Consider the following 26348-nt stretch of genomic DNA (forward strand, 5'->3'; position numbering starts at 1 on the left):
GGCTACGGACGTGAGTGATACAGGTCTGTAGTCATTTAGGCAGGTTGCCTTTGTGTTCTTGGGCTTCTGGTTGGGGTATGTGCAAACAGTCACTGTGGGGACGACGTCCTCAATGCACTTATTGATAAAGCCAGTGACTGATGTGGTGTATTCCTCAATGTCATCGGAAGAATCCCGGAACATGTTCCAGTCTGTGATAGCAAAACAGTCCTGTAGTTTAGCATCTGCTTCATCTGACCACTTTTTTATAGACCGAGTCACTGGTGCTTCCTGCTTTAATTTTTGCTTGTAAGCAGGAATCAGGGGGATAGAGTTGTGGTCGGATTTACCAAATGGAGGGCGAGGGAGAGCTTTGTACGCGTCTCTGTGTGTGGAGTACATGTGATCTAGAATTTATTTCCCCTCTGGTTGCACATTTAACATGTTGATCGAGATTTGGTAGAACTGATTTAAGTTTCCCTGCATTAAAGTCTCCGGCCACTAGGAGCGCCGCCTCTGGGTGAGCGGTTTCCTGTTTGCTTATTTCCTTATACAGCTGACTGAGTGCGGTCTTAGTGCCCGTATCTGTTTGTGGTGGTAAACAAACAGCCACGAAAAGTACAGCTGAGAACTCTCTAGGCAAGTAGCGTGGCCTGCAATTTATCACAATATACTCTACTTCAGGCGAGCAAAATCTAGAGACTTCCTTAGATTTCGTGCACCAGCTGTTGTTTACAAATATGCACAGACCGCCCCCCCTCGTCTTACCAGAGTGTGCTGTTCTATCCTGCCGGTGCAGCGTATATCCCGCTAGCTGAATATCCATGTTGTCATTCAGCCACGATTCTGTGAAACATAGGATATTACAGTTTTTGATGTCCCGTTGGTAGGATATTCGTGATCGTACCTCGTCTAGTTTATTGTCCAATGATTGCACGTTGCAGAGTAATATTGACGGTAACGGCAGTTTTCCTACTCGCCTTCTGCGGGTCCGGACGAGGCATCCGGCTCTTCGTCCTCTGCGTCGCTTCCTTATGCGAATAATTGGGATGTCGGCCCTGTGGGGTGTTTAGAGAATAATTGGGATGTCTGCCCTGTGGGGTGTTTGGAGAATATCGTGTGAGTCCTGCTTGTTGTTGAAAAAATCTTTGTCTAATCCGAGGTGAGTGATCGCTGTCCTGATATCCAGAAGCTCTTTTCTTCCGTAAGATACGGTTGCAGAAACATTATGTACAAAATAATTTACAAATATCGCGAATAAACCACATAATAGCACAATTGGTTAGGAGACCGTAAAACGGCAGCCATCTCCTCCGGCGCACACTTAACCACAGCATTCTTCAGCGATACACCATTCCATCTGGTTTGCGCTTAGTGGTGACTATCATTTGTTTTTCAACAGGACAATGACCCAACACACCTCCAGGATGTGTAAGGGCTATTTGACCAAGAAGGAGAGTGATGGAGTGCTACATCAGGGGTGCATCACTTGAGTGGGTTGAGTCACTGATCTTCCTGTCCGGGTTTCATCAGATGCCCTGGCCTCCACCATCACCCGACCTCAACCCAATTGAGATGGTTTGGGATGAGTTGGACCACAGAGTGAAGGAAAATCAGCCAACAAGTGCTGAGCATATGTGGAACTCCTTCAAGACTGTTGGAAAAGCAGTCCAGGTGAAGCTGGTTGAGAGAATGTCAAGAGGGTGCAAAGTTGTCATCAAGGCAAAGGGTGGCTACTTTGAAGAATCTAACATGTATTTTGATTTGTTTAACACTTTTTTGGTTACTGCATGATTCCATATGTGTTATTTAATAGTTTTGAGGTCTTCACTATTAACTTTTAACAAGGCACACTTGTGAATTGAAATGCGATCCAGGTGACTACCTCATGAAGAGAGAATGCCAAGAGTGTGAAAAGCTGTCAAGGCGGCTACTTTGAAGAATCTCAAATCTCAAATATATTTTGATTTGTTTAACACTTTTTTGGTTACTACATGATTCCATATGTGTTATTTCATAGTTTTGATGTCTTCACTAGTATTCTACAATATAGAAAATAGTAAAAATAAAGAAAAACCCTGGAATGAGTAGGTGTGTCCAAACGTTTGACTCGTACTGTATGTTCTTTACAATTCCTTACATAAGCACTTCATAACATTTTACCTGATTACTTATTGGCTTTTGATAAACAATTCATTTTAGTTGATTCAGGTATATTCCTTTGTGAAAACATTGTGAAAACATTGTAATGCAACAACAACAACAAAAAATGAAGGAATGTAATGTTCATGTGGGTGTGGGTGTTGACAAGATAATGTCTCTCAGGTATTTTCTAGAAGTAGTTTGTCCTCTTAATCGCTCTTCCTCTCTTTCCCTCAACTAACTCCGCAGCTTGCTGCTCTTGAAATATCTCCCATTTCTGCTCTCTCCTCCCTCCCTTCGCTTTTTAACCAATTAGATTCATCTGACACTTGTCAATACTTGATTGACTTACAGTATAGTGTAATATGACTAGTTACTGTTAATGTCCTCCACAATAAAGATTGCTCCTATGGAGATTGTGCCTGGAAGACCTGTAGATACGTACTGTATGCACTCATCCTTTCTCCTTGGTAGTTAAAGTCCTATCTCCCTTCAGGGGTGGGAAACTCCAGTCCTCAGGGGCCTGATTGGTGTCACCTTTTCTCCATCCCTAGCAAACACAGGTGATTAATCAAATTGCATTCTAAACATGATTAGGTGATTGGAGTCAGGTGTGTTAGCTGGGGAAAAACTGTGACACCAATCAGGCCCTGGAGGACTGGAATTGCCCACCTCTGCGGCATCTTCTACAGCAGGGGATCATATTCTTGTTATTACCTGATGTTTACTTACGGTACTGTATTTGAAATCCCACATTGTTTGAAAATGTTTTTATGAGAAAATGGACACAAAAATTCATATTACTGTGTAATTCTTCCAGCACATATTTTTTTGGAGCCCCTGCTTTAGATTTGTTCTTCTGTCTAGAAACTCAAATGTTTATATATCTTTACGATATTTTATTTTGTGTGATTTTTTCTCTGTCTTGTTGCATCTTGGATAGAGTACTTTGATACAATACTTTATTGTTCATTTTCATGGAAATTCATATTATTAATATATCACGTCATTGATTAACTTTCTTTTGGTTTGCTGCAGGTGCCACAGGAGTAACTGGAGGTATGTATTGGACCATATTTTTTATGAAGCCAACATCAATTATTCATTCTCACTAGTTTTGCAACATTGTGTCATTAGAATCACTGAACATTTTATTTGAGTTTTTTGAGTGGTAAGTTATTCTATTTTGGAGACTTTATAACTGTCATAATTATGACTTAGCTGGTAATAATTAACATGATTGCCTTCACAGTTGGGGCTGGGGTTCTTCAACCTAGTGGTAAGTAATTTAAATGATTCTCCTGAAAATGTAAAAATCCTTCTGCATGAAAATGGCGTCCTACTTGTACCTATCAACATTTCTGTACTTTACTATCTTTTCTTCTTATCTTTGAAGAGCAATATTAGATTGCTTTACTATCAGTTCATCTTCATTGTTGACCTGTGATTTTTTTTAAATGTATTTACTGTACATCAAACATTAGGGTTTTCATTTATCATCACTTTGAACCAATATGCTCTGTAGCTGTGTGTTAAAGACTTTTCTCTTTGTTTCCAGTTGGTACAGGTCCAGCTCAGCCTGGTGAGTGTTGTGTCCACCATAGCAGACCTGGGTTCAATTAGTATTGGTTTTCTTTCAAATACTTCTCATGTAGTTGCTACTGGAGTACAGCAGCCTGGAGGTAAGGTGTCTCGATAGTGGAGACTATAAGGAGCAGAGTATGTGACATTGTTTAGCCACATGATGGTGACAATCTCCTGCAGGTGATCCTGTTGAGTAGTTTGTTTTCCAGTTGTGTAGTGACATGATTAATAATAATAATAATATTAATTTAGTGGGTGTTTAAATTTGTCCAATTTCACACGTACATTATACAAATGTCTGAATTGGAAATGTGTTTTTTGCATATCCCAACTCCCCCTGAGACACCCTTGGAGAGTGGGGTCACTGCCGTGGTCAGCCATTATCAACGGCGACCCTGGAGCAATTAGGGTTAAGTGCCTTGCTTAAGGGCACATCGGCATATTTATCAAATTGTCGTCTTGGGGATTCAAACTAGTGACTGATTTTGTTATTGGCCCAACGCTCTAACCACTAGGCTTTATATTATTTACAGGTGTGGGTGTCGGAGCAGGTGGCAAAGCTCCTAAACCCCCTGGGACAGGTAAAGATTCTGAAACCCTACTAATACCATATTATTGCAGTAGTATTACAGCACTGGTTGTTTACAACTTCAAATTGATACCATCAACTCAGATCCATAACCCATCCAATAATGTGATTGAACACTTTTACATGCCAATATAAATATAATTAATAAACCCCTATGCACATTCATATAACAGTGATGTACCAACCCTTATGCACACACGATTAGGAATAATATGCTTTGTTATTGATCAGATAAGGATATTACCTTCTTCACGTGAGTCAATAGCAAGAGTTGTTTACACACAATGAACAGCAGCATCAGCTCGTTTCTCTGGTCTAATGCACCAAAACATCCAATTAAGACTGATCATAATGCTAACCCAGGCCACAATTTTTGTTGACGTACCTAAAACGTGTTAGCCGTTGCAAGACAGTCATATTGATTAGAAATGTACAGAGATAAGGTCAAGTCAACAGTATATGATAGTAAAAGGTGCAGTTAGATTTGCTAGTAGTCTCAGGCCTTTATAAGGTGCTGTTAGGACATGTAATATTAAAGAATTGACCGAATCTAGACACATGGATCCAGTCATCTATATACATTCAAATGCATGTTATATGCATTATTTGAAAACGATGCCGTATGAGGTAAAGCTTTAGGGTGAAGTTATTTGCATCAGGATGATAGAGACAGTTCTGCACCATCAATTTCAAATTAATTTAACTGCCTGAAGTCCTGTGAATGTGTTGAATATGTTATCACTGTCTCAGCTGGCTGGGTAGTTCCTTCACTAGAGGCAAAAAGAAAACAATTCAGGCCTATATATTTGTGAACCATTTCTATTGAGCATTCAAATACATATTTTGATTAGAACATAAAATGAAGGCAGATCTATGACTATTGGTCAACAAAGAATCTTAAACTAGATGAGAGCGCAAAATAAATATATGAGGTCTTAAACCTGAAAGGCCCCTTGCATGACTGAATCTGCATTAGGATGTTCTGATTTATTGTCTTAACTAACATTTTGTTGACTGAGCCATTCATTTGGGTGCCCTGGTGATGAAGTCATCATTTCAGGAAATAAGCAGCTTTTCTTTGTCATCATGATACAGGGGGATACCCGTATGGTGGTTATGGACAGGGTATGTATGAGAGAGGAGAAGAGCAGACCACAACCTTATCGTCTCTACACTAGTAGCAGACACACGCACACACACACACACACACACATCTCTGTTTTTATTTCAAACTACTGCATGACTTCACTGAGATATGACCTTGGCTTGTTGAGATATGAGATATGACCTTGGCCTCTTCTCTGTAAATGAATAAGTCAAAGGTCTGATAAAAAATTGGGATTTTATGGCCAGGCCAGGGATAAGTGGTGTAATATGTTCATATGTTTAAGGCATTTTAAAGTTTATTATATAAGCAGGAAGCAGCTAGCTTTATTGGAATTATTATGTTAGCTACGTGACCTGACGGAGCCACTCACTGGTGCTCCCTTGTCAGGAATAAAGCTGCTTTTCTTTCCATCATGATTCAGCAGGACAACTCTGGTATGGTCAAGGTTATGGACAGGGTATGTATGAGAGAGGAGGAGGGGAGAGAAGGAAATAGGAGGAGAGGATAGGAGGCCACTCCACCACAGCCTCTTAAAACTAGTATTCTAGACAAAGAAAGAAAACAACATACGTCATCATCTAGTTTGAATTGTACCAGATGTACTGGACCATGAACTCTGACCTCTAGGCTGACCTTACAATAAACCTCTTATGTCATCACTTTAAAAGCTTCACACTCTCTGTAGGTCTTCACTATCAAATTACAAGGTCATGTTGAAGAGATTATTGTTGATAGAGCTAGGACAATAAAGCTTGAGTGTGACATTCAGCATAGACAGTAGGTAATTGGCAGTACTGTATCGTCCTTTCCACCATCATTCAGATCAGTGACCCATCCCACAGCCCCACACCCAACCATATGTTATGTCCATGGGGTTTTAATGGCATATATTGCTCCACAGGTGCAGGTGCTGGTGGATATCCCTATGGAGGAGGATATGGAAGTAAGCCAATTTCTCTGTCTGCATTCTTGTAATGGAGTCTCAAACTTAATTCACTATGTGCAACCTTAGGTTACTTTCTACTCAGACTAAATCCCCATCACTGTAATTGGTTTATTCAGGTATTTGTCCATTAATATCATCTCATGTCCGTATCCCTGGTGATATTGCATTACAGTCACTGTTGAGTAGAGAGTAAAAATAGGCTGTGCAAATTACGTTTATGTTCTCTGTATTTCCTCAGATCCATACGGAGCAGGAGCTGGACAACTTCCTGGAGCCAAGCCCCTGAAACCTCCAGGTGTGTGTCAGAGTGTGCCATAAGAAGTGTTTATTAAAGATGTAGCTACAATACAGTGAGCTCCAAAAGTATTGGGACAGTGACACATTTGTTGTTGTTTTGGCTCTGTACTCCAGCACTTTGGATAAGAATAAAATATGTTTCTAAACATTTCTACGTTAATTTGGATGCTAACATGATTACGGATAGTCCTGAATGAATCGTAAATAATGAGAAGTGAGAAAGTTAAACGCACAAATATCATACCCCCAGTACATGCTAACCTCTCACCATTACAATAACAGGGGAGGTTAGCATCTTTTGGGGGGGGGGGTAGTATGATATTTATGCTTTCGCACTCATCATTATTCAGGGTTTATTCAGGATTATCTGTAGTTATGGTTGCATCCACATTAATGTAGAAGTGTTTAGAAACATATTGTGTTCTTATTTACAATAAAAGTGACTCCAAAATGACACAATGCATTTTTTACCATTTATTTCTATTGGACACAAAATAATCTGAAACATTACCAAAACAAACAGCTAATGCATCCAACAAGTTTGTAGAGTCACAAGTGTGATGTGATCATTGCATGCTAAGAATATGGAACCAAATACTAAACTTTTGACTACTTTAATACACATATAAGGGAATTTGTCCCAACACTTTTGGTCCCCTAAAATGGGGGGACTATGTACAAAAAGTGCTGCAATTTCTGAACATTTACCCGATATGGATGAAAATATCCTCAGATTAAAGCTGAATGTCTGCACTTTAACCTCATAGTCATTGTATCATTTCAAATCCAAAGTTCTGGACTACAGAGCCAAAACAAACAAACAAATGTCACTGTCCCAATACTTTTGGAGCTCACTGTATATGATCTCACTCACTGTGTTTTGTATCTCTCCTGTAGTTGTGGGAGGAGCAGGCGGTGCGGCTGGAGGAGCAGGTATTCCTCTTACTGGAGCAGGTGGTGGTGCAGGTATGGAATCACTTTTGTACCTGTCTTAGGAAATAAATAAGCTTTCTGTGTAACTGAACAATTAATATCCACAATGTCCCCAAAATGGTGATGTACGAAGAGACATGTTGAGTTCAACCCCATCCCATAAATTCAATGGCTTATTGTAACTCCATACTCCCTGACCTCAGGTCAACTCTGTATAACATTGTGTTACATACATCTTGCTGAGCCAATCTCTGGTGTTCCCTAGGCAATGAAGTCATCATGTCAGGAATAAAGCTGCTTTTCTTTCCATCATGATTCAGGGGGATACCCGTATGGTTATGGTCAAGGTGGTTATGGACAGGGACAGGGTATGTATGAGAGAGGGGAAGCAGGCCAGCTGGCCTCTCAGAGTGACCGTTGTCCAGGAAATGTAATTGACTTGCACTTCCTATGACCAATGAGGCGATTGGAGCGGTGACTGTGACAGACACCAGAGCCAGAAATGAGATGCCAATGGGACTGTGTCTGAAACCCCAATGTCAACTGAGCTAGAAACACCCTCTCCAAACCAAACTGTTGAAACTCTCATGCCACCTCAAACAACGACCTCTGGGACGTTCTGTGGTTGTAGCTTTGTAACAACACAAAGCTTGACCATAGCCAGGGAAATGTCTTGTCCTTGTTTTTAACTGCCAAGTCTAGCTAGATAGGTTCAACTGTCATCAACAGTAGCTGATCATATAAAGCTACAGATAATAACTATCTAGTGTCTGAAATGTCAGCCATGTTCTTAGTGGAGGACTAGTGTCACCCACTAGAGGCCTGGTACGAGGCTATATGAGAACTAACCCAGTCTCATGTTTCAGGTGTGAGGTATCCCACTGGTGTTGGTCTGGGAGTAGGGGCAGGAGCAGGTCAAAAAGCACCCAAACCCCCAGGTAAAAACCCTGACACTTAAAGCCCAGCTTTGTACTAATACTCTTATATGTTTTACTCTTACTTTTATGTACATATACTACCACATCTGAGCAACATATCATAGTGATGTTATCTTTATTTTGGAGTAGAGTTCTCGTAAAAGTAGTGAGAAATCTTGATTTTTAAGTAATATCAAAGCCAGAGAGTGAATCCCCCAGGGCACAGTACTGTAGGGCAAGACATAGAAGAATGAGGCAACAAACACTCCCAGTGGAGACTGATTACCGTCACAGGCAGAGTTAGTTTGGAATGGTTTTTGGAACATCAAAGTGTGAAGGTTTAGAGATACTATAGCAGCATGGACCTCTGGAGAGTCGGCCTACTCTGAGTATAACGGTACAGCGTGTGCTCTGCCATTGGAAGTAGGACTCCGTCATTGTATACAAGGTGTTCCTGCCTACAGCGTAGCCATATTCAACAGCAGACCTGGGTTCAAATAGTATTTGAAATTGTTCAACTATATCAACTCTTCAGTAATGCTCCACTCTCTCCTGTTCAATAGGTTATGGTAACCTGGGTGCGGGTGGTGCTGGTTATAATCCAGGTGAGACTGACTGTCCTGCTGTAGTTTCTGTAGTTTACTGTAGTTAACTGCGAGGTTTCATCCTCATGTTCATAAACTGGTAAAAATGCACACACATTCAGTGCATTCAGAAAGTATTCAGACCCCTTAACTTTTCCAATTTTTTTTATGTTATAGCCTTATTCTAAAATTGATTAAATTGTTGTTTTTCCTCAATCTACACACAATACCCCATAATGACAAAGACAAAACAGGTTATTATAATTTTTGCAAATGTAATACAAATAAAATACTGAAATATCACATTTACATAAGTATTCAGACCCTCTACTTTATTGAAGCACATTTGGCAGCGATTACAGTCTTCTTGGGTATGACACTACAAGCTTGGCACACCTATATTTGTGGAGCTTCTCCCATTCTTCTCTGCAGATCCTCTCAAGCTCTGTCAGGTTGGATGGGGAGCATCACTGCACAGCTATTTTCAGGTCTCTCCAGAGATGTTCGATCTGGTTCAAATCCGGGCTCTGGCTGGGCCACCCAAAGCCACTCCTGCGTTGTATTGGCTGTATGCTTAGAGTCTTTGTCCTGTTGGAAGGTGAACCTTTGCCCCAGTCTGATGTCCTGAGCGCTCTGGAGCAGGTTTTTATCAAGGATCTTTCTGTACTTTGCTCTGTTCATCTTTCCCTCGATCCTGACTAGTCTCCCCGTCCCTGCCGCTGAAAAACATCCCCACAGCATTTTTCTGACACCACCATACTTCACCGTAGAGATGGTGACCAAGGCCCTTCTCCCCGAATTTCTCAGTTTGGCCAGACAGCCAGCTCTAGGAAGAGTCTTGGTGGTTCCAAACTTCTTCCATTTAAGAATGATGGAGGCCACTGTGTTCTTGAGGACTTTCAATGCTGCAGACATTTTTTGGCACTCTTTCCCAGACCTGTGCCTCGACACAATCCTGTCTCCGAGCTCTACTGACAATTCCTTCGACCTCAAGGCTTGGTTTTTGCTCTGACATGCACTGTCAACTGTGGGATATAGACAGATGTGTGCCTTTCCAAATCATGTCCAATCAATTGAATTTACCACAGGTGGACTCCAATCAAGTTGTAGAAACATCTCAAGGATGATCAATGGAAACAGGACGCACCTGAGCTCAATTTCGAGTCTCATAGCAAATGGTCTGAATACTTATGTAAATAAGGTAGTTCTAAAAACCTGTTTTCACTTTGTCATTATGGGCTATTGTGTGTAGATTGATGAATTTTGAATTTAAATCCATTTTAGAATATGGCTGTAACGTAACAAAATGTGGGGGAAAAATCAAGGGGTCTGAATACTTTCCGAATGCACTGTAGGTAGTAAGACGGTGTCACCCCACTAAGACCCACTGTCAAAACACTGTGAAGAAAAGTATTCTATGACAATTCAGGCATCGCAAGACTAGCATGGCACATTTCATGTCTTCATATGGGAAGGGAAAGGGGGGATACTTAGTCAGTTGTACAACTGAATGGATTCAACTGAAATGTGCCTTCTGCATTTAACCCAATCCCTTTGAATCAGAGAGGTGCGGGGGGATGCCTTAATCGACATCTACGTCGTAGGTTTATGTTAACACATTGGCAGGGTTTTGACCTATGTTCAGGATTATACTTGGAAGTGTATTACCAAGGCTGTGGAGCTTTCAGCATCCCCTCCTCTCCTCCTCTCCCTTGATGTTTGGTTGGAGTGTTATCACGCTGGTCTAGCAGTGGAGAGATTCTGCTCTCTGCCCCAGGCCCCATGGATACAGACTAGCCAATGTCTGCAGGCTATTAACCACTTCCCATTGGTCAAATATTCACTGACACAGAGAGCAGAGCATCCCACAGTACAACATACTGCCTGTTTCACGTGCTATCACATATGGTACAACTTTGCTAATACTGTATGCAAATGTTGTTTCCCAAAGAGAATTCAGCACCATTAGCCTTTTGATAAATACTGTAGCTAGAATATTTGCATAAACACACTGGCCTGGTAAATTTGCATACATAATGCATATGACCTCTCAGTTCATACTGCATGTTGACATTTGACTGGTTGTGTTCTGGGCTGATTGTTAAGAAAAAAACTATGCATAAGTTGAGTCTGTGGCCAAAGCTGCAGTAGGGTATGTAACCCTGTCTAAATGTAGACTAAATGTATACAATGTATACGTATAGTGTTGTTGTGTTTGTAGTTGTTGTTTTGTACATTGTTGCTGTGTTACCCTTGCAGGTGCTGGTGCAGTCCTAGGTTACGGAGGTGGCTACCCACAACAACGGGGTTACCCACAGCAAGGTGGCGGCTACCTACAGCAACCCTACCCAGGTAACGTGTATAACCTCTATCTGTGAAAATCAGATGCGGTGTGTGTACAGTATGCTTTCATAGAAAATGGGATGTTGTGACCCAGGAACTATGAAGATAAAAGTAGAACAAAAAGAGCTTAGAGTACAACCAAGTTGATAGTTGTTAATATCTGTTCATCTTTACTGTTCAGGGAGGACAGAGGAAGCAAGGGCATTCACTTCAGTAGTTTGAGTTCCCCTTTGTAAGCATGTGCCAATCATTCACTTACAGTAAATGTAGAAAAGTGTCGATTGGCCATAAGTTTAGACTTTTGGCAAACTTAACATAATTTTGCAAACTGAATTAAATACTGAGAAATAGTCGCCAACAGTTATATCAAGGTCAAATAAGCTAGCCACTCAACATAACCATCAAGAGAATAGATGTCAATTAACCTGATCCCTTATCCGGACCACATACTGTTTGCCCCTTGGCGACAGGGGTTTGAGCCTTGTCTCGGCTACCCTCTGTCTATGCCCCTACTATCTGTCTCCCTCTCTACATTTCCCGCTGTACTGTAAAATAAAATATATCAACTCAAAACAACAAAAATTCAACCTGACTCCACACGCTGGTGGCTCTTTAACTGCCCATGTTCACCCCATTTCTGCCTGGATCAGGAGGTGGACTAAAACCGAATTGTCGACAGACAGGTAACCCAGAATGACAGACAGACAAGCAGCCCTTAGGCCTGTTGCTTTGGTATCAGAGCTAACCTCTGGGAGAGAAAGAGAGAGGGGAACATATCTAGAGACAATTGAAAGGAACAGCCAACTTCCCCATACCTGGTTTAGTTTCCCCTCATTAAATGATTTGATGGGGAACATTGAGTGCTCTAAGCACATAATTGGTTATGAAAATAAAATAATTGAGCTGGTGTTGGGAATGTCAGTCTCTCTCTCTCTCTCTCTCTCTCTCTCTCTCTCTCTCTCTCTCACTCTCACTCTCACTCTCACTCTCTCTCTCTCTCTCTCTCTCTCTCTCTCTCTCTCTCTCTCTCTCTCTCTCACTCTCACTCTCACTCTCACTCTCTCTCTCGGTGTAGTCACTAGATGCTAGTTACTCTCACTTTTACTGTAGCTTCTGTGAATCCGATAGCTACTCTGACCATGCTTTGACCATGAAAATCAGGTTTTAATGTTTTACAAGCATGGTGCAAAATATTGCACACATACACAGAAAACATCAAACACTCCTGGTAACCTCCTCAATTTATTGGTTAAAATGGAAAAGTCCCAATTCCTATTATTACTGATGATATAGAGTTAATTTGAATTTTCATTGACTTTTGTCTGGCAACATGATGATGTCTAGCATTATATCTGAAATGAACCAAATCTCTATTAGGGGCTTTTTTCTTTTAACATATAAATGCCTGTTCATTTACCATTTCTTACACTTGACATGATTAAACGTCATCATTTAATTCAAGATGTCTCAATGGTGTGACCACCCTTGGGAATAATTAAATGTTTTTTGGATGACTTAATGAGCTCTGCTGCATATTCCTGTCTAGTCTGCAATGCAGACTGTTTACTGACAAAACAGATACAGATGGCGAATGTTATTTCTGGCATCAGTGAACGCTTTACCCTTGCAGTGTGCTTGTTTGGTATTTGCTATATGTTTACTATATATCTATTACTTGTTTACTATTGGTTTACACAGACAGTAATGAGACCAAAACATGGTATTTTGCTACTGCAGTGTTAGTAAAAGTATGTGGTTGTTACTCTATCAGATAATGCTCAACCGTAATTGTACTTTCTTCAAAAGTCTCTAAGTTTTGTATTATGTAATTTCCAAAGCACCTCATCATTACATGAGGAAAATCCCCTTGTGATTATGTGATGTCTGCTGTTTTCTGATAGTGTGCATATGACTAAACCTGCTTTGAGAAAGTCCTGAGAAATGACCCACACTGATCATCCTAGTTCATGACGCACCAAAACACAGCCACTTTCCATTGGTTGTGTTCTATCTATCTGAACAAGTGTGTTTTGGTTGCTTTGTGTGTTCCAATGCACAATGAAGAAATGGTCTTCAGCTCTCTCACTCTCTATCCAAAAAGTCTCTGATCAAAGTTTTTCAAGATTCTACTACATTATGCTATTTTAAACATGAAACACTCTTAGCAAAAATCCTCTCATCCCTTCCAAACTCCAAATACTTTTTCTTAAATGTTTGTCTGTCTACTAGGAGCATATGGAGCAGGCCAGACGGCACCACTGACTCCTCAACAAGGTACTGGTGTCCTCCTTTTTCCCTTGTTGTAAGGTATCTGTCGTCCTTCTCAGCCAAACCTTACACCACACAGTCAGTGCATGGGAGAGAAATGTGCTTGAAATAATCAGATGTTCTGTTACACCTAGTACATTTCCTATTTTATTATAATCAGTCTGTTCTTAGCGGAGGATGACATCACGTAAGATTATTTGGATGAGATTAGAATGAGTGGATGGGGTTTGATAGAACAGTGAGTACTTGTCGTCAGTGCAGATGGTGTACCAACCAGTGTCTATTAAAGTCCGATAATCTGAATTTTCCTGAGCACAGGGAAGATTACTGACGGTGGGATTATGTTTCATAAAGTAAGGCAGGTTCTTCAGAGCTAGTTTAATAAAACCTATGACATGTCAGGATTTAGAGTATTTGATGTCCTACTCCAGTGGTGCTGTGCTGATATTGTGTGGAAATCTTTGGGATATTAACCTAATGTAAATTCACAAGTCACTGTCCGTCTGTATTTGTAGTGCAGCGCCAGAGGAGGTTGGTGGGAGAAGCTATAGGAATATGGGCTCATTGTAATGGCTGGAATGGTGTCCATAAGTTTGTGTTTGATACCGTTGCATTTATACCATTCCAGTCTTTACAATGAGCCCATTCTCTTATAGCTCCTCCCACCAGCCTCCTCTGTCAGTGCATATGTTTGCTAAGAGCACACCACTGTATACTAGCACTGTCAGGAGAGAAACTGCTCTGCATACCGTGCTTTTTTTGAAAGTATTCAGACCCCTTAACTTTTTCCACATTTTGTTAGGTTTCAGCCTTATTCTAAAATTGATTAAATTGTTTTTTCCCCTCATCAATCTACACACAATACCCCATAATGACAAACCAAAAACAGTTTTTTATTTTTGGGGGCTAATTTATATAAAAAAACGGAAATATTACATTTTACATAAGTATTCAGACCCTTTACTCAGTACTTTGTTGAAGCCCTTTTGGCAGCAATTACAGAATCGAGTCTTCTTGGATATGCCGATACAAGCTTGGCACACCTGTATTTGGGGAGTTTCTCCCTTCTTCTCTGCAGATCCTCTCAAGCTCTGTCAGGTTGGAAGGGGAGCGTTGCTGCACAGTTATTTTCAGGTCTCTCTAGAGATGTTCGATCGGGTTCAAGTCCGGGCTCTGGCTGGGCCACTCAAGGACATTCAGAGATTTATCCCAAAGCCACTCCTGTGCTGTCTTGGTTGTGTGCTTAGGGTTGTTGTCCAGTTGGAAGGTGAACCTTTGCCCCAGTCTGGTGTCCTGAGCGCTCTGGATCAGGTTTTTATCAAGGATCTTTCTGTACTTTGCTCTGTTCATCTTTCCCTCGATCCTGACTAGTCTCCCAGTCCCTACCACTGAATGCTGCCACCACCATGTTTCACCCTAGGAATGGTGCCAGGTTTCCTCCAGATGTGACGCTTGGCATTCAGGCCAAAGTGTACAATCTTGGTTTCATCAGACCAGAGAATCTTGTTTCTCATGGTCAGAGTCCTTTAGGTGCCTTTTTGGCAAACTCCAAGCGGACTGTCATGTGCCTTTTACTGAGGAGTAGCTTCCGTTTGGTCACTCTACCATAAAGGCCTGATTGGTGGAGTGCTGCAGAAATGGTTGTCCTTCTGGAAGGTTCTCATATATCCACAGAGGAACTCTAACGCTCTGTCAGAGTGACCATCGGGTTCTTGGTGACCTCCCTAACAAACTCCCTTCTCACCCGATTGATCAGCTCTAGGAAGAGTCTTGGTGGTTCCAAACTTCTTCCATTTAAGAATGATGAAGGCCAGTGTGTTCTTGGGGACCATCCATGCTGCAGAAACCCTTCCCCAGATCCGTGCCTCGACACAATCCTTTTTCGGAGCTCTACAGACAATTCCTTCGACCTCGACTTAGTTTTTGCTCTGACATGCACTGTCAACTGTGAGACCTTAAACAGACAGTTCTGTCCCTTTCCAAATCATGTCCAATCAATTGAATTTACCACAGGTGAACTCCAATCAAGTTGTAGAAACATCTCAAGGATGATCAATGGAAACAGGATGCACCTGAGCTCAATTTTGAGTCTTATAGCAAGTGGTTTGAATACTTATGTAAATAAGATATTTCTGTTTTTGTCTAATTGGAATCCACTTTTTCAGCTACAGTACTAGTCAAAAGTTTGGACATACTTACTCATTCCAGGGTTTTTCTTTATTTGCACTCTTTTCATAATAGTGATGACATCAAAACTATGAAATAACACATATGGAATCATGTAGTAACCAAAAGAGTGTTAAACAAATCAAAATCTATTCTACATTTGAAATTCTTCACAGTAGCCACCCTTTGCATTGATGACAGCTTTGCACACTCTTGGCATTCTCTCAACCAGCTTTATGTGGTAGTCACTTGGAATGCATTTCAATAAATAGGTGTGTGCCTTGTTAAAAGTTACTTTGTGGAATTTCTTTCTTCCTTAAAGTGTTTGAGCCAATCAGTTGTTTTGTGACAAGGTAGGGGTGGTATACAGAAAATAGCCCTATTTGGTAAAATACCAAGTCCATTTTATGGCAAGTACAGCTAAAATCAGGAAAGAGAAACGACAGTCCATCTTTACTTTAAGACATGGTCAGTCAATCCAGAACATTTCAAGAACTTGTTACGTGCAGTCGCAAAAATCATCAAGCGCTATGATGAAACTGGCTCTCAAGAGGACCGCCACAGGAAAGGAAGACCCAGAGTTTCCTCTGCTGCAGAAGACAAGTTCATTAGAGTTAACTGCCCCTCAGATTGGAGCCCAAATAAATGGTTCACAGATTTCAAGTAACAGACACATCTCAACATCAACTGTTCAGAGGAGACTGTCAATCAGGCCTTCATGGTCGAATTTCTGCAAAGAAACCACTACTAAAGGACACCAATAATAAGAAGAGACTTGCTTGGGCCAAGAAACACAATCAATGGACATTAGACCGGTGGAAATCTGTCCTTTGGTCTGATGAGTCCAAATTTGAGAATTTTGGTTCCAACCGCTGTGTCTTTGTGAGACGCAGAGTAGGTGAATGGATGATCTCCGCATGTGTGGTTTCCACCGTGAAGCATGGAGGAGGAGGTATGATGGTGTGGGGTTGCTTTGCTGGTGACACTGTCTGTGATTTATTTAGAATTCAAGGCACACTTAACCAGCAGGGCTACCACAGCATTCTGCAGCGATACCCCATCCCATTTGGTTTGCACTTAGTGGGACTTTCATTTGATTTTCAACTGGACAATGACCCAAAACACACCTCCAGGCTGTATAAGGGCTATTTGACCAAGAAGGAGAATGATGGAATGATGCATCAGATGACCTGGCCTCCATAATCACCCGACCTCAACCCAATTGAGATGGTTTTTTGATGAGTTGGACCGCAGAGTGAAAGAAAAGCAGCCAACAAGTGCTGAGCATATGTGGGAACTCCTTCAAGATTGTTGGAAAAGCATTTCAGGTAGGGATGCACAATATATCGGTGAACATATTGGAATTGGACGATATTAGCTAAAAATGCCAACATCGGTATCGGCCGATGTCTACTTTAACGCCGATGTACAAAACCGATGTCAAAGCTGATGTGCATACCTATATAATGTAGGTACGTGCCGTAATGACGCCACATAAAATGTTGCGCCACATGTGCAACACAGCATTCATAACCTAGCCCACAATATCTGCTGTGTGGATCGAGCAGTCAACAAGTCCAGCAGTCATTTGAAAGAGTAAGAGAATTTCAGCGAGACAACTCAAAAGGCGAAATCCTTTAAGGCCAAGATAATGGAATTCATTGCCCTTGACAATCAACCGTTCTCTGTCGTGGGTGATGTCGGCTTTGGCCGACTGGTCGAGCACCGGTACACACTACCAAGTGCGCTATTTTTCAGTTATTGCTCTACCGGAGTTATACAGTAATAGTGTCACTGCTATTAGCTTCTAGACATACATACTATGGAATGCCGTTTGGGTCTTTGCATGTCAAAAAATATATAGTAGCACTGTCAAAGCTATACAAAAAAGTCTGCAAACAAGCAAATACCGATCATGAACGATGTGTTTACAATACCGCGTTGATAATGAAACATAATTCGTTCGACCGCAACTTCTGGGGTAACTAGCTTAAGCTTGGTACCTAGCTAGCACCAATACAACCAGCCTGAAAACAATGACCAGTAGAAACTGCAGTCATTTTCATTATTCTTCGCAATGATTTAGGAATCCTTGAGAGTAAGTATTACCTAGATTGCCACTTGTTGTTCGCCTATTGAAATGGAACTTCAGTTCATGAAAATGAATAGCTAGCCAGCTACTTAACCCTGTTGCCCAAAGCTAATGTTATAAGCAACCGGCTAGTGTCATCTGGCTATTGATGCTCGACCGGACTTGGTTATGTGTTGTGAAGCTAGCCACAATAAGGATTAGGCACAATAGTGGAATTTGCGGTTTGCCTTCAAAATAAAAGTATGTCATTGACAGTGATGCAAATTAATACAAATAGTAGAATTATGCCATACTTTTATGGCATAAGTCCACTATTGTGGCTAATCCTTATTGTGGCAAGCTTCACATAGATGGGTCTGACCACCATTAAGAACAAATTATTATTTACAATGACGGCCTACCCCGGCCAAACCCGGATGACGCTGGGCCAATTATGCGCCGCCTATGGGACTCCCAATCACGGCCAGATGTGATACAGCCTGGATTCGAACCAGGGACTGTAGTGACGCCTCTTGCACTGGGATGCAGTGCCTTAGAGTGCTGCGTCCGTGTGTGTGTGTGTGTTAACTATTTAACTGTACTAGAATGCTTAAAAGGACGCTAAAATGTTAAATATCGGTTATCGGTATCGTTTTTTTTGACAAGCTAAATATCGGATACCGGTATCGGCCAAAAATGTCATGTAGGTGCATCACTAATTTCAGGTGAAGCTGGTTGAGAGATTGCCAAGAGTGTGCAAAGCTGTCATCAAGGAAAAGGGTGCCTACTTTGAAAAATCAAGAATATTTTGATTTGTTTAACACTTTTTTGGTTACTACAGGATTCCATATGTGTTATTTCCTAGTTTTGATGTCTTCACTATTATTCTACAATGTAGAAAATAGTTTTTTTTTTAAATAGAAAAACCCTTGAATGAGTAGGTATGTCCAAACTTTTGACTGGTACTTAGTAGATAGTCATCAGCCTTTTGCTCACATAGGTGGGAGGTGTGTTTTTAAATAACTATTTTAACCTTTCACGCATTTACACTTATCACAAGAATGGTCTCAATGGCTAATCTACAAATGCCAAATGATGTGCTATTGCCAATAATCTGTGCTAATGCAGAATCATAAATTATTATGACTGGTTGTTATGAATTGTCATCATGCCCTCATGCCATCAAGTCATCAATGTAGGCCCCTTTATGGTGCATAGATCAAGTATTATTCACATTATACACTGCTCAAAAAAATAAAGGGAACACTGAAACAACACAATGTAACTCCAAGTCAATCACACTTCTGTGAAATCAAACTGTCCACTTAGGAAGCAACACTGATTGACAATAAATTTCACATGCTGTTGTGCAAATGGAATAGACAAAAGGTGGAAATTATAGGCAATTAGCAAGACACCCCCAATAAAGGAATGGTTCTGCAGGTGGTGACCACAGACCACTTCTCAGTTCCTATGCTTCCTGGCTGATGTTTTGGTCACTTTTGAATGCTGGCGGTGCTTTCACTCTAGTGGTAGCATGAGACGGAGTCTACAACCCACACAAGTGGCTCAGGTAGTGCAGTTCATCCAGGATGGCACATCAATGCGAGCTGTGGCAAAAAGGTTTGCTGTGTCTGTCAGCGTAGTGTCCAGAGCATGGAGGCGCTACCAGGAGATAGGCCAGTACATCAGGAGACGTGGAGGAGGCCGTAGGAGGGCAACAACCCAGCAGCAGGACCGCTACCTCCGCCTTTGTGCAAGGAGGTGCACTGCCAGAGCCCTGCAAAATGACCTCCAGCAGGCCACAAATGTGCATGTGTCTGCTCAAACGGTCAGAAACAGACTCCATGAGGGTGGTATGAGGGCCCGACGTCCACAGGTGGGGGTTGTGCTTACAGCCCAACACCGTGCAGGACGTTTGGCATTTGCCAGAGAACACCAAGATTGGCAAATTCGCCACTGGTGCCCTGTGCTCTTCACAGATGAAAGCAGGTTCACACTGAGCACATGAGCACATGTGACAGACGTGACAGAGTCTGGAGACGCCGTGGAGAACGTTCTGCTGCCTGCAACATCCTCCAGCATGACCGGTTTGGCGATGGGTCAGTCATGGTGTGGGGTGGCATCTCTTTGTGGGGCCGCACAGCCCTCCATGTGCTCGCCAGAGGTAGCCTGACTGCCATTAGGTACCGAGATGAGATCCTCAGACCCCTTGTGAGACCATATGCTGACACATGCACATTTGTGGCCTGCTGTAGGTCATTTTGCAGGGCTCTGGCAGTGCACCTCCTTGCACAAAGGCGGAGGTAGCGGTCCTGCTGCTGGGTTGTTGCCCTCCTACGGCCTCCTCCACGTCTCCTGATGTACTGGCCTATCTCCTGGTAGCGCCTCCATGCTCTGGACACTACGCTGACAGACACAGCAAACCTTTTTGCCACAGCTCGCATTGATGTGCCATCCTGGATGAACTGCGCTACCTGAGCCACTTGTGTGGGTTGTAGACTCCGTCTCATGCTACCACTAGAGTGAGAGCACCGCCAGCATTCAAAAGTGACCAAAACATCAGCCAGGAAGCATAGGAACTGAGAAGTGGTCTGTGGTCACCACCTGCAGAACCATTCCTTTATTGGGGGTGTCTTGCTAATTGCCTATAATTTCCACCTTTTGTCTATTCCATTTGCACAACAGCATGTGAAATTTATTGTCAATCAGTGTTGCTTCCTAAGTGGACAGTTTGATTTCACAGAAGTGTGATTGACTTGGAGTTACATTGTGTTGTTTAAGTGTTCCCTTTATTTTTTTGAGCAGTGTATTACACACATACTGATCACACCTCTGAGTACACCCTGCACCCCTACTGTAGGAGACCTGCAGTTCAAATCATTACATTTGTAATAGCTAAGAATTATTCATTAACACTATCGATTTAGGGCATCTGTTGCAGTCGCAGCACAAGTGAATATCAATAGCTCCTCTATATTTAGCATATGCGGCTAGCCAACCAATTATTGTGAGAAGCTGCTATAGACCACCAAGTGCTAACAGTCAGTATCTGGATAAAATGTGTGAAATGCTTGATAATGTATGTGATATCAACAGAGAAGTATATTTTCTTGGTGATTTAAATATTGACTGGCTATCATCAAGCTGCCCACTCAGGAAAAAACTTCAAACTGTAACCAGTGCCTGCAACCTGGATCAGGTTGTCAGTCAACCTACCAGGGTAGTTACAAACAGCACAGGAATTAAATCATCAACATGTATTTATCACATCTTTGCTAATGCTACAAATATTTGCTTTAAAGCAGTATCCAAATCCATAGGATGTAGTGATCACAATATAATAGCTATATCTAGGAAAACCAAAGTTCCAAAGGCTGGGCCTAATATAGTGTATATGAGGTCATACAATAAGTTTTGTAGTGATTCATATGTTGATAATGTAAAGAATATTTGCTGGTCTGTGGTTTGTAATGAGGAGCAACCAGACGCTGCACTTGACGCATTTATGAAACTACTTATACCAGTTACAAATAAGCACGCACCCATTAAGAAAATTACTGTAAAAACGGTTAAATCCCCTTGGATTGATGAGGAATTGAAAAATTGTATGGTTGAGAGGGATGAGGCAAAAGGTGGCAATTAAGTCTGGCAGCCCAACTGATTGGAAAACATACTGCAAATTAAGAAATCATGTGACTAAACTAAATAAAAATAAACTATGAAACAAAGATAAATTATATAAAAAATTATAGTTAAAAGCTTTGGGGCACCTTAAAATAAATGTTTGTGAAAAAAGCCAACTCGGCTCCTTCATTCATTGATCAGATGGCTCATTCATCACAAAGCCCACTGATAATGCAAACTACTTTAATGACTTTTTCATTGGCAAGATAAGCAAACTTAGGGATGACATTCCAGCAACAAATGCTGATACTACACATCCAAGTATATCGGACCAAATTATGAAAGACAAGAATTGTACTTTTGAATTCCGTAAAGTCAGTGTGGAAGAGGTGAAAAAAATATTGTTGTCTATCAACAATGACAAGCCACCGAGGTCTGATAATCTAGATGGAAAATTACTGAGGATAATAGCAGACGATATTGCCACTCCTATTTGCCACATCTTCAATTTAAGCCTACTAGAGAGCATGTGCCCTCAGGTCTGTAGGGAAGCTAAAGTCCTTCCGCTACCCAAGAATAGTAAAGCTCCCTTTACTGGCTCAAATAGCCGCCCAATCAGCCTGTTACCAACCCTTAGTAAACTTCTGGAAAAAATTGTGTTTGACTAGATACAATGCTATTTCACAGTAACAAATTGACAACAGAATTTCAGCATGCTTATAGGTAAGGACACTCAACAAGTGCAGAACTTACACAAATGACTGATGATTGGCTGAGAGAAATTGATGAGAAAATGATTGTGGGGGCTGTCTTGTTAGACTTCAGTGCAGCTTTTGACATTATTGATCATAGTCTGCTGCTGGAAAAATGTATGTGTTATGGCTTTACACCCCCTGCTATAATGTGGATAAAGAGTTACTTGTCTAACAGAACACAGAGGGTATTCTTTAATGGAAGCCTCTCAAATATAATCCAGTTAGAATTAGGAATTCCCCAGGGTAGCTGTTTAGGCCCCTTGCTTTTTTTCAATTTTTACTAACGACATGCCACTGACTTTGAGTAAAGCCAGAGTGTCTATGTATGCGGATGACTCAACATTATACACGTCAGCTACTACAGCGACTGAAATGACTGCAACACTCAACAAAGAGCTGCAGTTCATTTCAGAGTGGGTGGCAAGAAATAAGTTAGCCCTAAATATTTCTAAAACTAAAAGCATTGTATTTGGAACAAAACACTCACTAAACCCTAAACCTCAATTAAATCTTGTAATAAATAATATGGAAATTGAGCAAGTTGAGATGACTAAACTGCTTGGAGCAACCCTAGTTTGTAAACTGTCATGGTACAAACATATGGATGCAGTAGTAGTAACTAAGATGGGGAGAAGTCTGTCTATTATAAAGTGAGGCTCTGCCTTCTAAACAACACTATCAACAAGGCAGGTACTACAGGCCCTAGTTTTGTCGCACCTGGACTACTGTTCAGTCATGTGGTCAGGTGCCACAAAAAAGGACTTAGGAAAATTGCAAATGGCTCAGAACAGGGCAGCACGGCTGGCCCTTGGATATACACAGAGAGCTAATATTAATAATATGCATGTCAATCTCTCCTGGCTGAAAGTGGAGGAGAAATTGACTTCCTCACTACTTTTATTAATGTTGAATGCACCGAGCTGTCTGTCTAAACTACTGGCACACAGCTCGGACATCCATGCTTAGCCAACAAACAATGCCACAAGAGGTCTCTTCACAGTCCCCAAGTACAGAACAGGCTATGGGAGGCATACAGTACTACATAGAGCCATGACTACATGGAACTCTATTCCACATCAAGTAACTGACGCAAGCAGTAAAATTTGATTTAAAAAAACAGATTAAAAAAACACCTTATGGACCAGCGGGGACTGTGAAGCAACACAAACATTGGCACAGACACATGCATACACACACACACACACACACGATAACATACGCGCTATACATACACATGGATTTAGTACTGTAGATATGTGGTAGTGGTGGAGTTGAGGCCTGAGGGCACATAGTGTGTTGTGAATGTATTGTAATGTTTTTAAAATGGTATAAACTGCCTTAATTTTGCTGGACCTCAGGAAGAGTAGCTGTGGGGATCCATAATAAATACAAATACAACCTGTTAGCATTTTTCTTGTTTGACAACCTGTTAGCATATGCTAACTCACTCACAAGGCTTGCTGGGGCTCTTGGCTGCTGTGGTCAAGCAACAGATTTCCATAAAGTTTACTCATCTGTGCAGTGTGGTTAGAAAAACACATTAAAGCTGCTCAGGAAATGACTTGCCAACACTGTTTAAAAAATTATAATTAGTGATCACAAAAACACCTGTGATTAACAAACTTTTTTTCACAGCCAAAGCAGCCAAGTATGGCCCACTCCAGGGCTTCCTTGGTGGAGCAGGAGGAGGAGGCTACAGACCAGGTACGATAAGACACACACTCTGGCATGTGACCAAAAAAACACATAAATCTGATACCGAACCAAGTACAAATGCAAACCCTCTTACAAATGCATGCATTTAAAATATCCTCTCTTCCAATGTGGTTTCTCTACAGGAGGAGTTGCTGCTGTATGCCAAAGCAAATACTGTGGAAGGCAGAAGTAGAGGGTGTTCTTCAGAAGAAGTTGAACCTCAAGAAACAATGGTGCTACTGCATGATCTAGAATGTACATTTTATATGCACAACATCCCCCATTACAGTATGTAAAGATATGTTGTACTTTATTTGACTCAATATATTTTTTATACAAACCCACCGACCCAGACTTTTGCACACATTTGATGTGACTTAGTGTTTTTGATTGTGCCTTTATCATTGTTCGTGGTGTTCATCAGCTCTTACTGACATGCCTGCGATGCTCCCCTTTTAGTAGTTACCAAGTGTTTGTGTGTGCATGCATGTGTGTGGGTGTGGATGTGTGGATGTGTGCCTATGTGGCTGTGTGTCTCTCTATGTGCTTGTGAGCTTGCACATGTTGCCAGAGATATTTGGGTATATAGGAGAATATGAAAGATTATCCAACTAGAGCCATTAAGCATGCTTTGAATGCAGAGAAGTGCTCCAAGTCAAAACCAGCACCATTCCTGTAACTGTTGGAGATCTTCCCATACTGACATGTCAAACTAAGGGTTGAGCTTCAAGAGGTGTGGTTGGTAAAGTGCTGATAAACTTTGGCCATGTATCTTCAGAACTGCCTCCTCTGGCTTTCTATCATCTCTGCTGCTATTTATAGCTCTGGGTGAAATAGCAGTGGCATAGCGTGTGTGAGTGTGTGTGTGGGCACAGGTTTCACAGTCCATCTGCCATCAGCAACCTTGACTATATTTTAAGTGCCATGGTGTAAGTAGCCTTCTTACCTTGATTTCTGACAAACTTGTGAAGTATGAAGAGCAGGTGTTGCTCTGAATGTGGTAAAGCTGATGACAATCAATCCAAAGGTGTTCAAAAGATTTGTAGGTGATATCTTCAGTGATATTCATAGCATACATTGTGTTGGTTTGTACCCAAGTCCATTGAAACGGTGTGTTTTGTTTTTTTAAGTGATTTGTATGTTTTTAGTTTTACAAAAATGTAAAACTGAAATCCTTTCGATACTGCTCTGGCATGTATTGTACATTATGAATGTATGAATTGAACATTTTGTTTTATTAATTACGTATCATTTTTCTGGTGTCCAAGATTAAGTGCCTAGAATGTTATGCATATCTGTAATCATTCTAGTTTCACATGCAGTTATAGTTTCATTTATGCAAGTTGTCGATCATTATTCAAGTTTCAAATGTTTCCGCTCATGAAAGTAGACTATCACCATATTTGTGTAATCTTGAATAAGGCAAAAAAAACAAAAAAACATTTGAAATATATATTTGGGTAATGCATTTAATCACTGTTGAGAATTGTTATACTGTATATGTAAGGGCTTTTTTAATGTCTGTGTGTAGGCTATAGCCCCTAGTCTGTGTAAATTGTGAGAGTGAGCTCCCATTTCACTCTTTACTTGAGTTAGTTACAGTTGAATAAGACTCACTAGACATTACTGACCAAAGATTGATTCGCTCTGTTATAAAGTTACACTACGATGTCTCTTTAGGGATTGTGTGTACTGTATGTTGTAGTAATTGCCCTAGGTTATCATGACTCTCACTCGCTTCAGTTCTTGTAGCCTACTCTTGGGGCTTTTTCTGAACTGTGTGTGAGCCGCTCCGATCCGAGGCCCGCCGCCCCGTGTATTCCGTGCGGTGGGATAGTATTCATCTTATTTAAATGAGAAAAAGGAGGAACGATGGGGTTTTGCACTTTTACATTTTCATGAAACATGTGACTTGTTCCCGGTAATCCCGGCATTTTATTTGCTTAAGTAAAATAACGAAATAAAATGGTTAATAAATACATTTGTGCCCAGGCATCAGCTTTTTTCCACTTGCACCCAAACTGCACCAACATATCAAAATGAATCAATGGCTCAAATGTTATTCAGGAACTTTAACATGTCTGAATGTAGACTTTTAATGCAACTAGCCTATTCCAGCCTGCTCTCATAGACTAGATGACTATTCTAATACAGCTATTCTGATACATCTCCTATTTCTGTGATGGGTGCATTGCGCATCGCTTCGTCTCTCTGCCCCCAGTTGCTTTTGCTTGTGCTACGCAGACAAAATTTCCAGGGATTGTTATCGGTTGGCCAACCCATATTTTCCGGTCCCCCAGCCTGACTGTTTCAAATCGCCCATCCTCTCCTCATCGAATAAATC

The 26348-nt window shown here is 41.2% G+C and overlaps 1 protein-coding gene across 1 annotated transcript in view; it reads left to right on the forward strand.

Moving 5' to 3' along the window:
* Positions 1-25976, forward strand: part of LOC120018562 (glycine-rich cell wall structural protein-like) — a 33530-nt gene extending 7554 nt beyond the window's left edge. Inside the window, exons 8-22 of the mRNA XM_038961776.1 lie at positions 3160-3180; positions 3374-3400; positions 3680-3703; positions 4239-4286; positions 5390-5419; positions 6304-6345; positions 6587-6643; positions 7543-7611; positions 7899-7946; positions 8445-8516; positions 9059-9100; positions 11339-11431; positions 13652-13696; positions 23945-24013; positions 24148-25976. Coding sequence (XP_038817704.1) covers positions 3160-3180; positions 3374-3400; positions 3680-3703; positions 4239-4286; positions 5390-5419; positions 6304-6345; positions 6587-6643; positions 7543-7611; positions 7899-7946; positions 8445-8516; positions 9059-9100; positions 11339-11431; positions 13652-13696; positions 23945-24013; positions 24148-24197 — 737 coding nt within the window. The 3' untranslated portion in view covers positions 24198-25976. The remainder of the gene's footprint in view (positions 1-3159; positions 3181-3373; positions 3401-3679; positions 3704-4238; positions 4287-5389; positions 5420-6303; positions 6346-6586; positions 6644-7542; positions 7612-7898; positions 7947-8444; positions 8517-9058; positions 9101-11338; positions 11432-13651; positions 13697-23944; positions 24014-24147) is intronic.
* Positions 25977-26348: the final 372 nt, after the last annotated feature.

This window comes from Salvelinus namaycush, chromosome 23 (genome assembly GCF_016432855.1).
Source record: "Salvelinus namaycush isolate Seneca chromosome 23, SaNama_1.0, whole genome shotgun sequence".
Taxonomy (NCBI): Eukaryota; Metazoa; Chordata; class Actinopteri; order Salmoniformes; family Salmonidae; genus Salvelinus; species Salvelinus namaycush.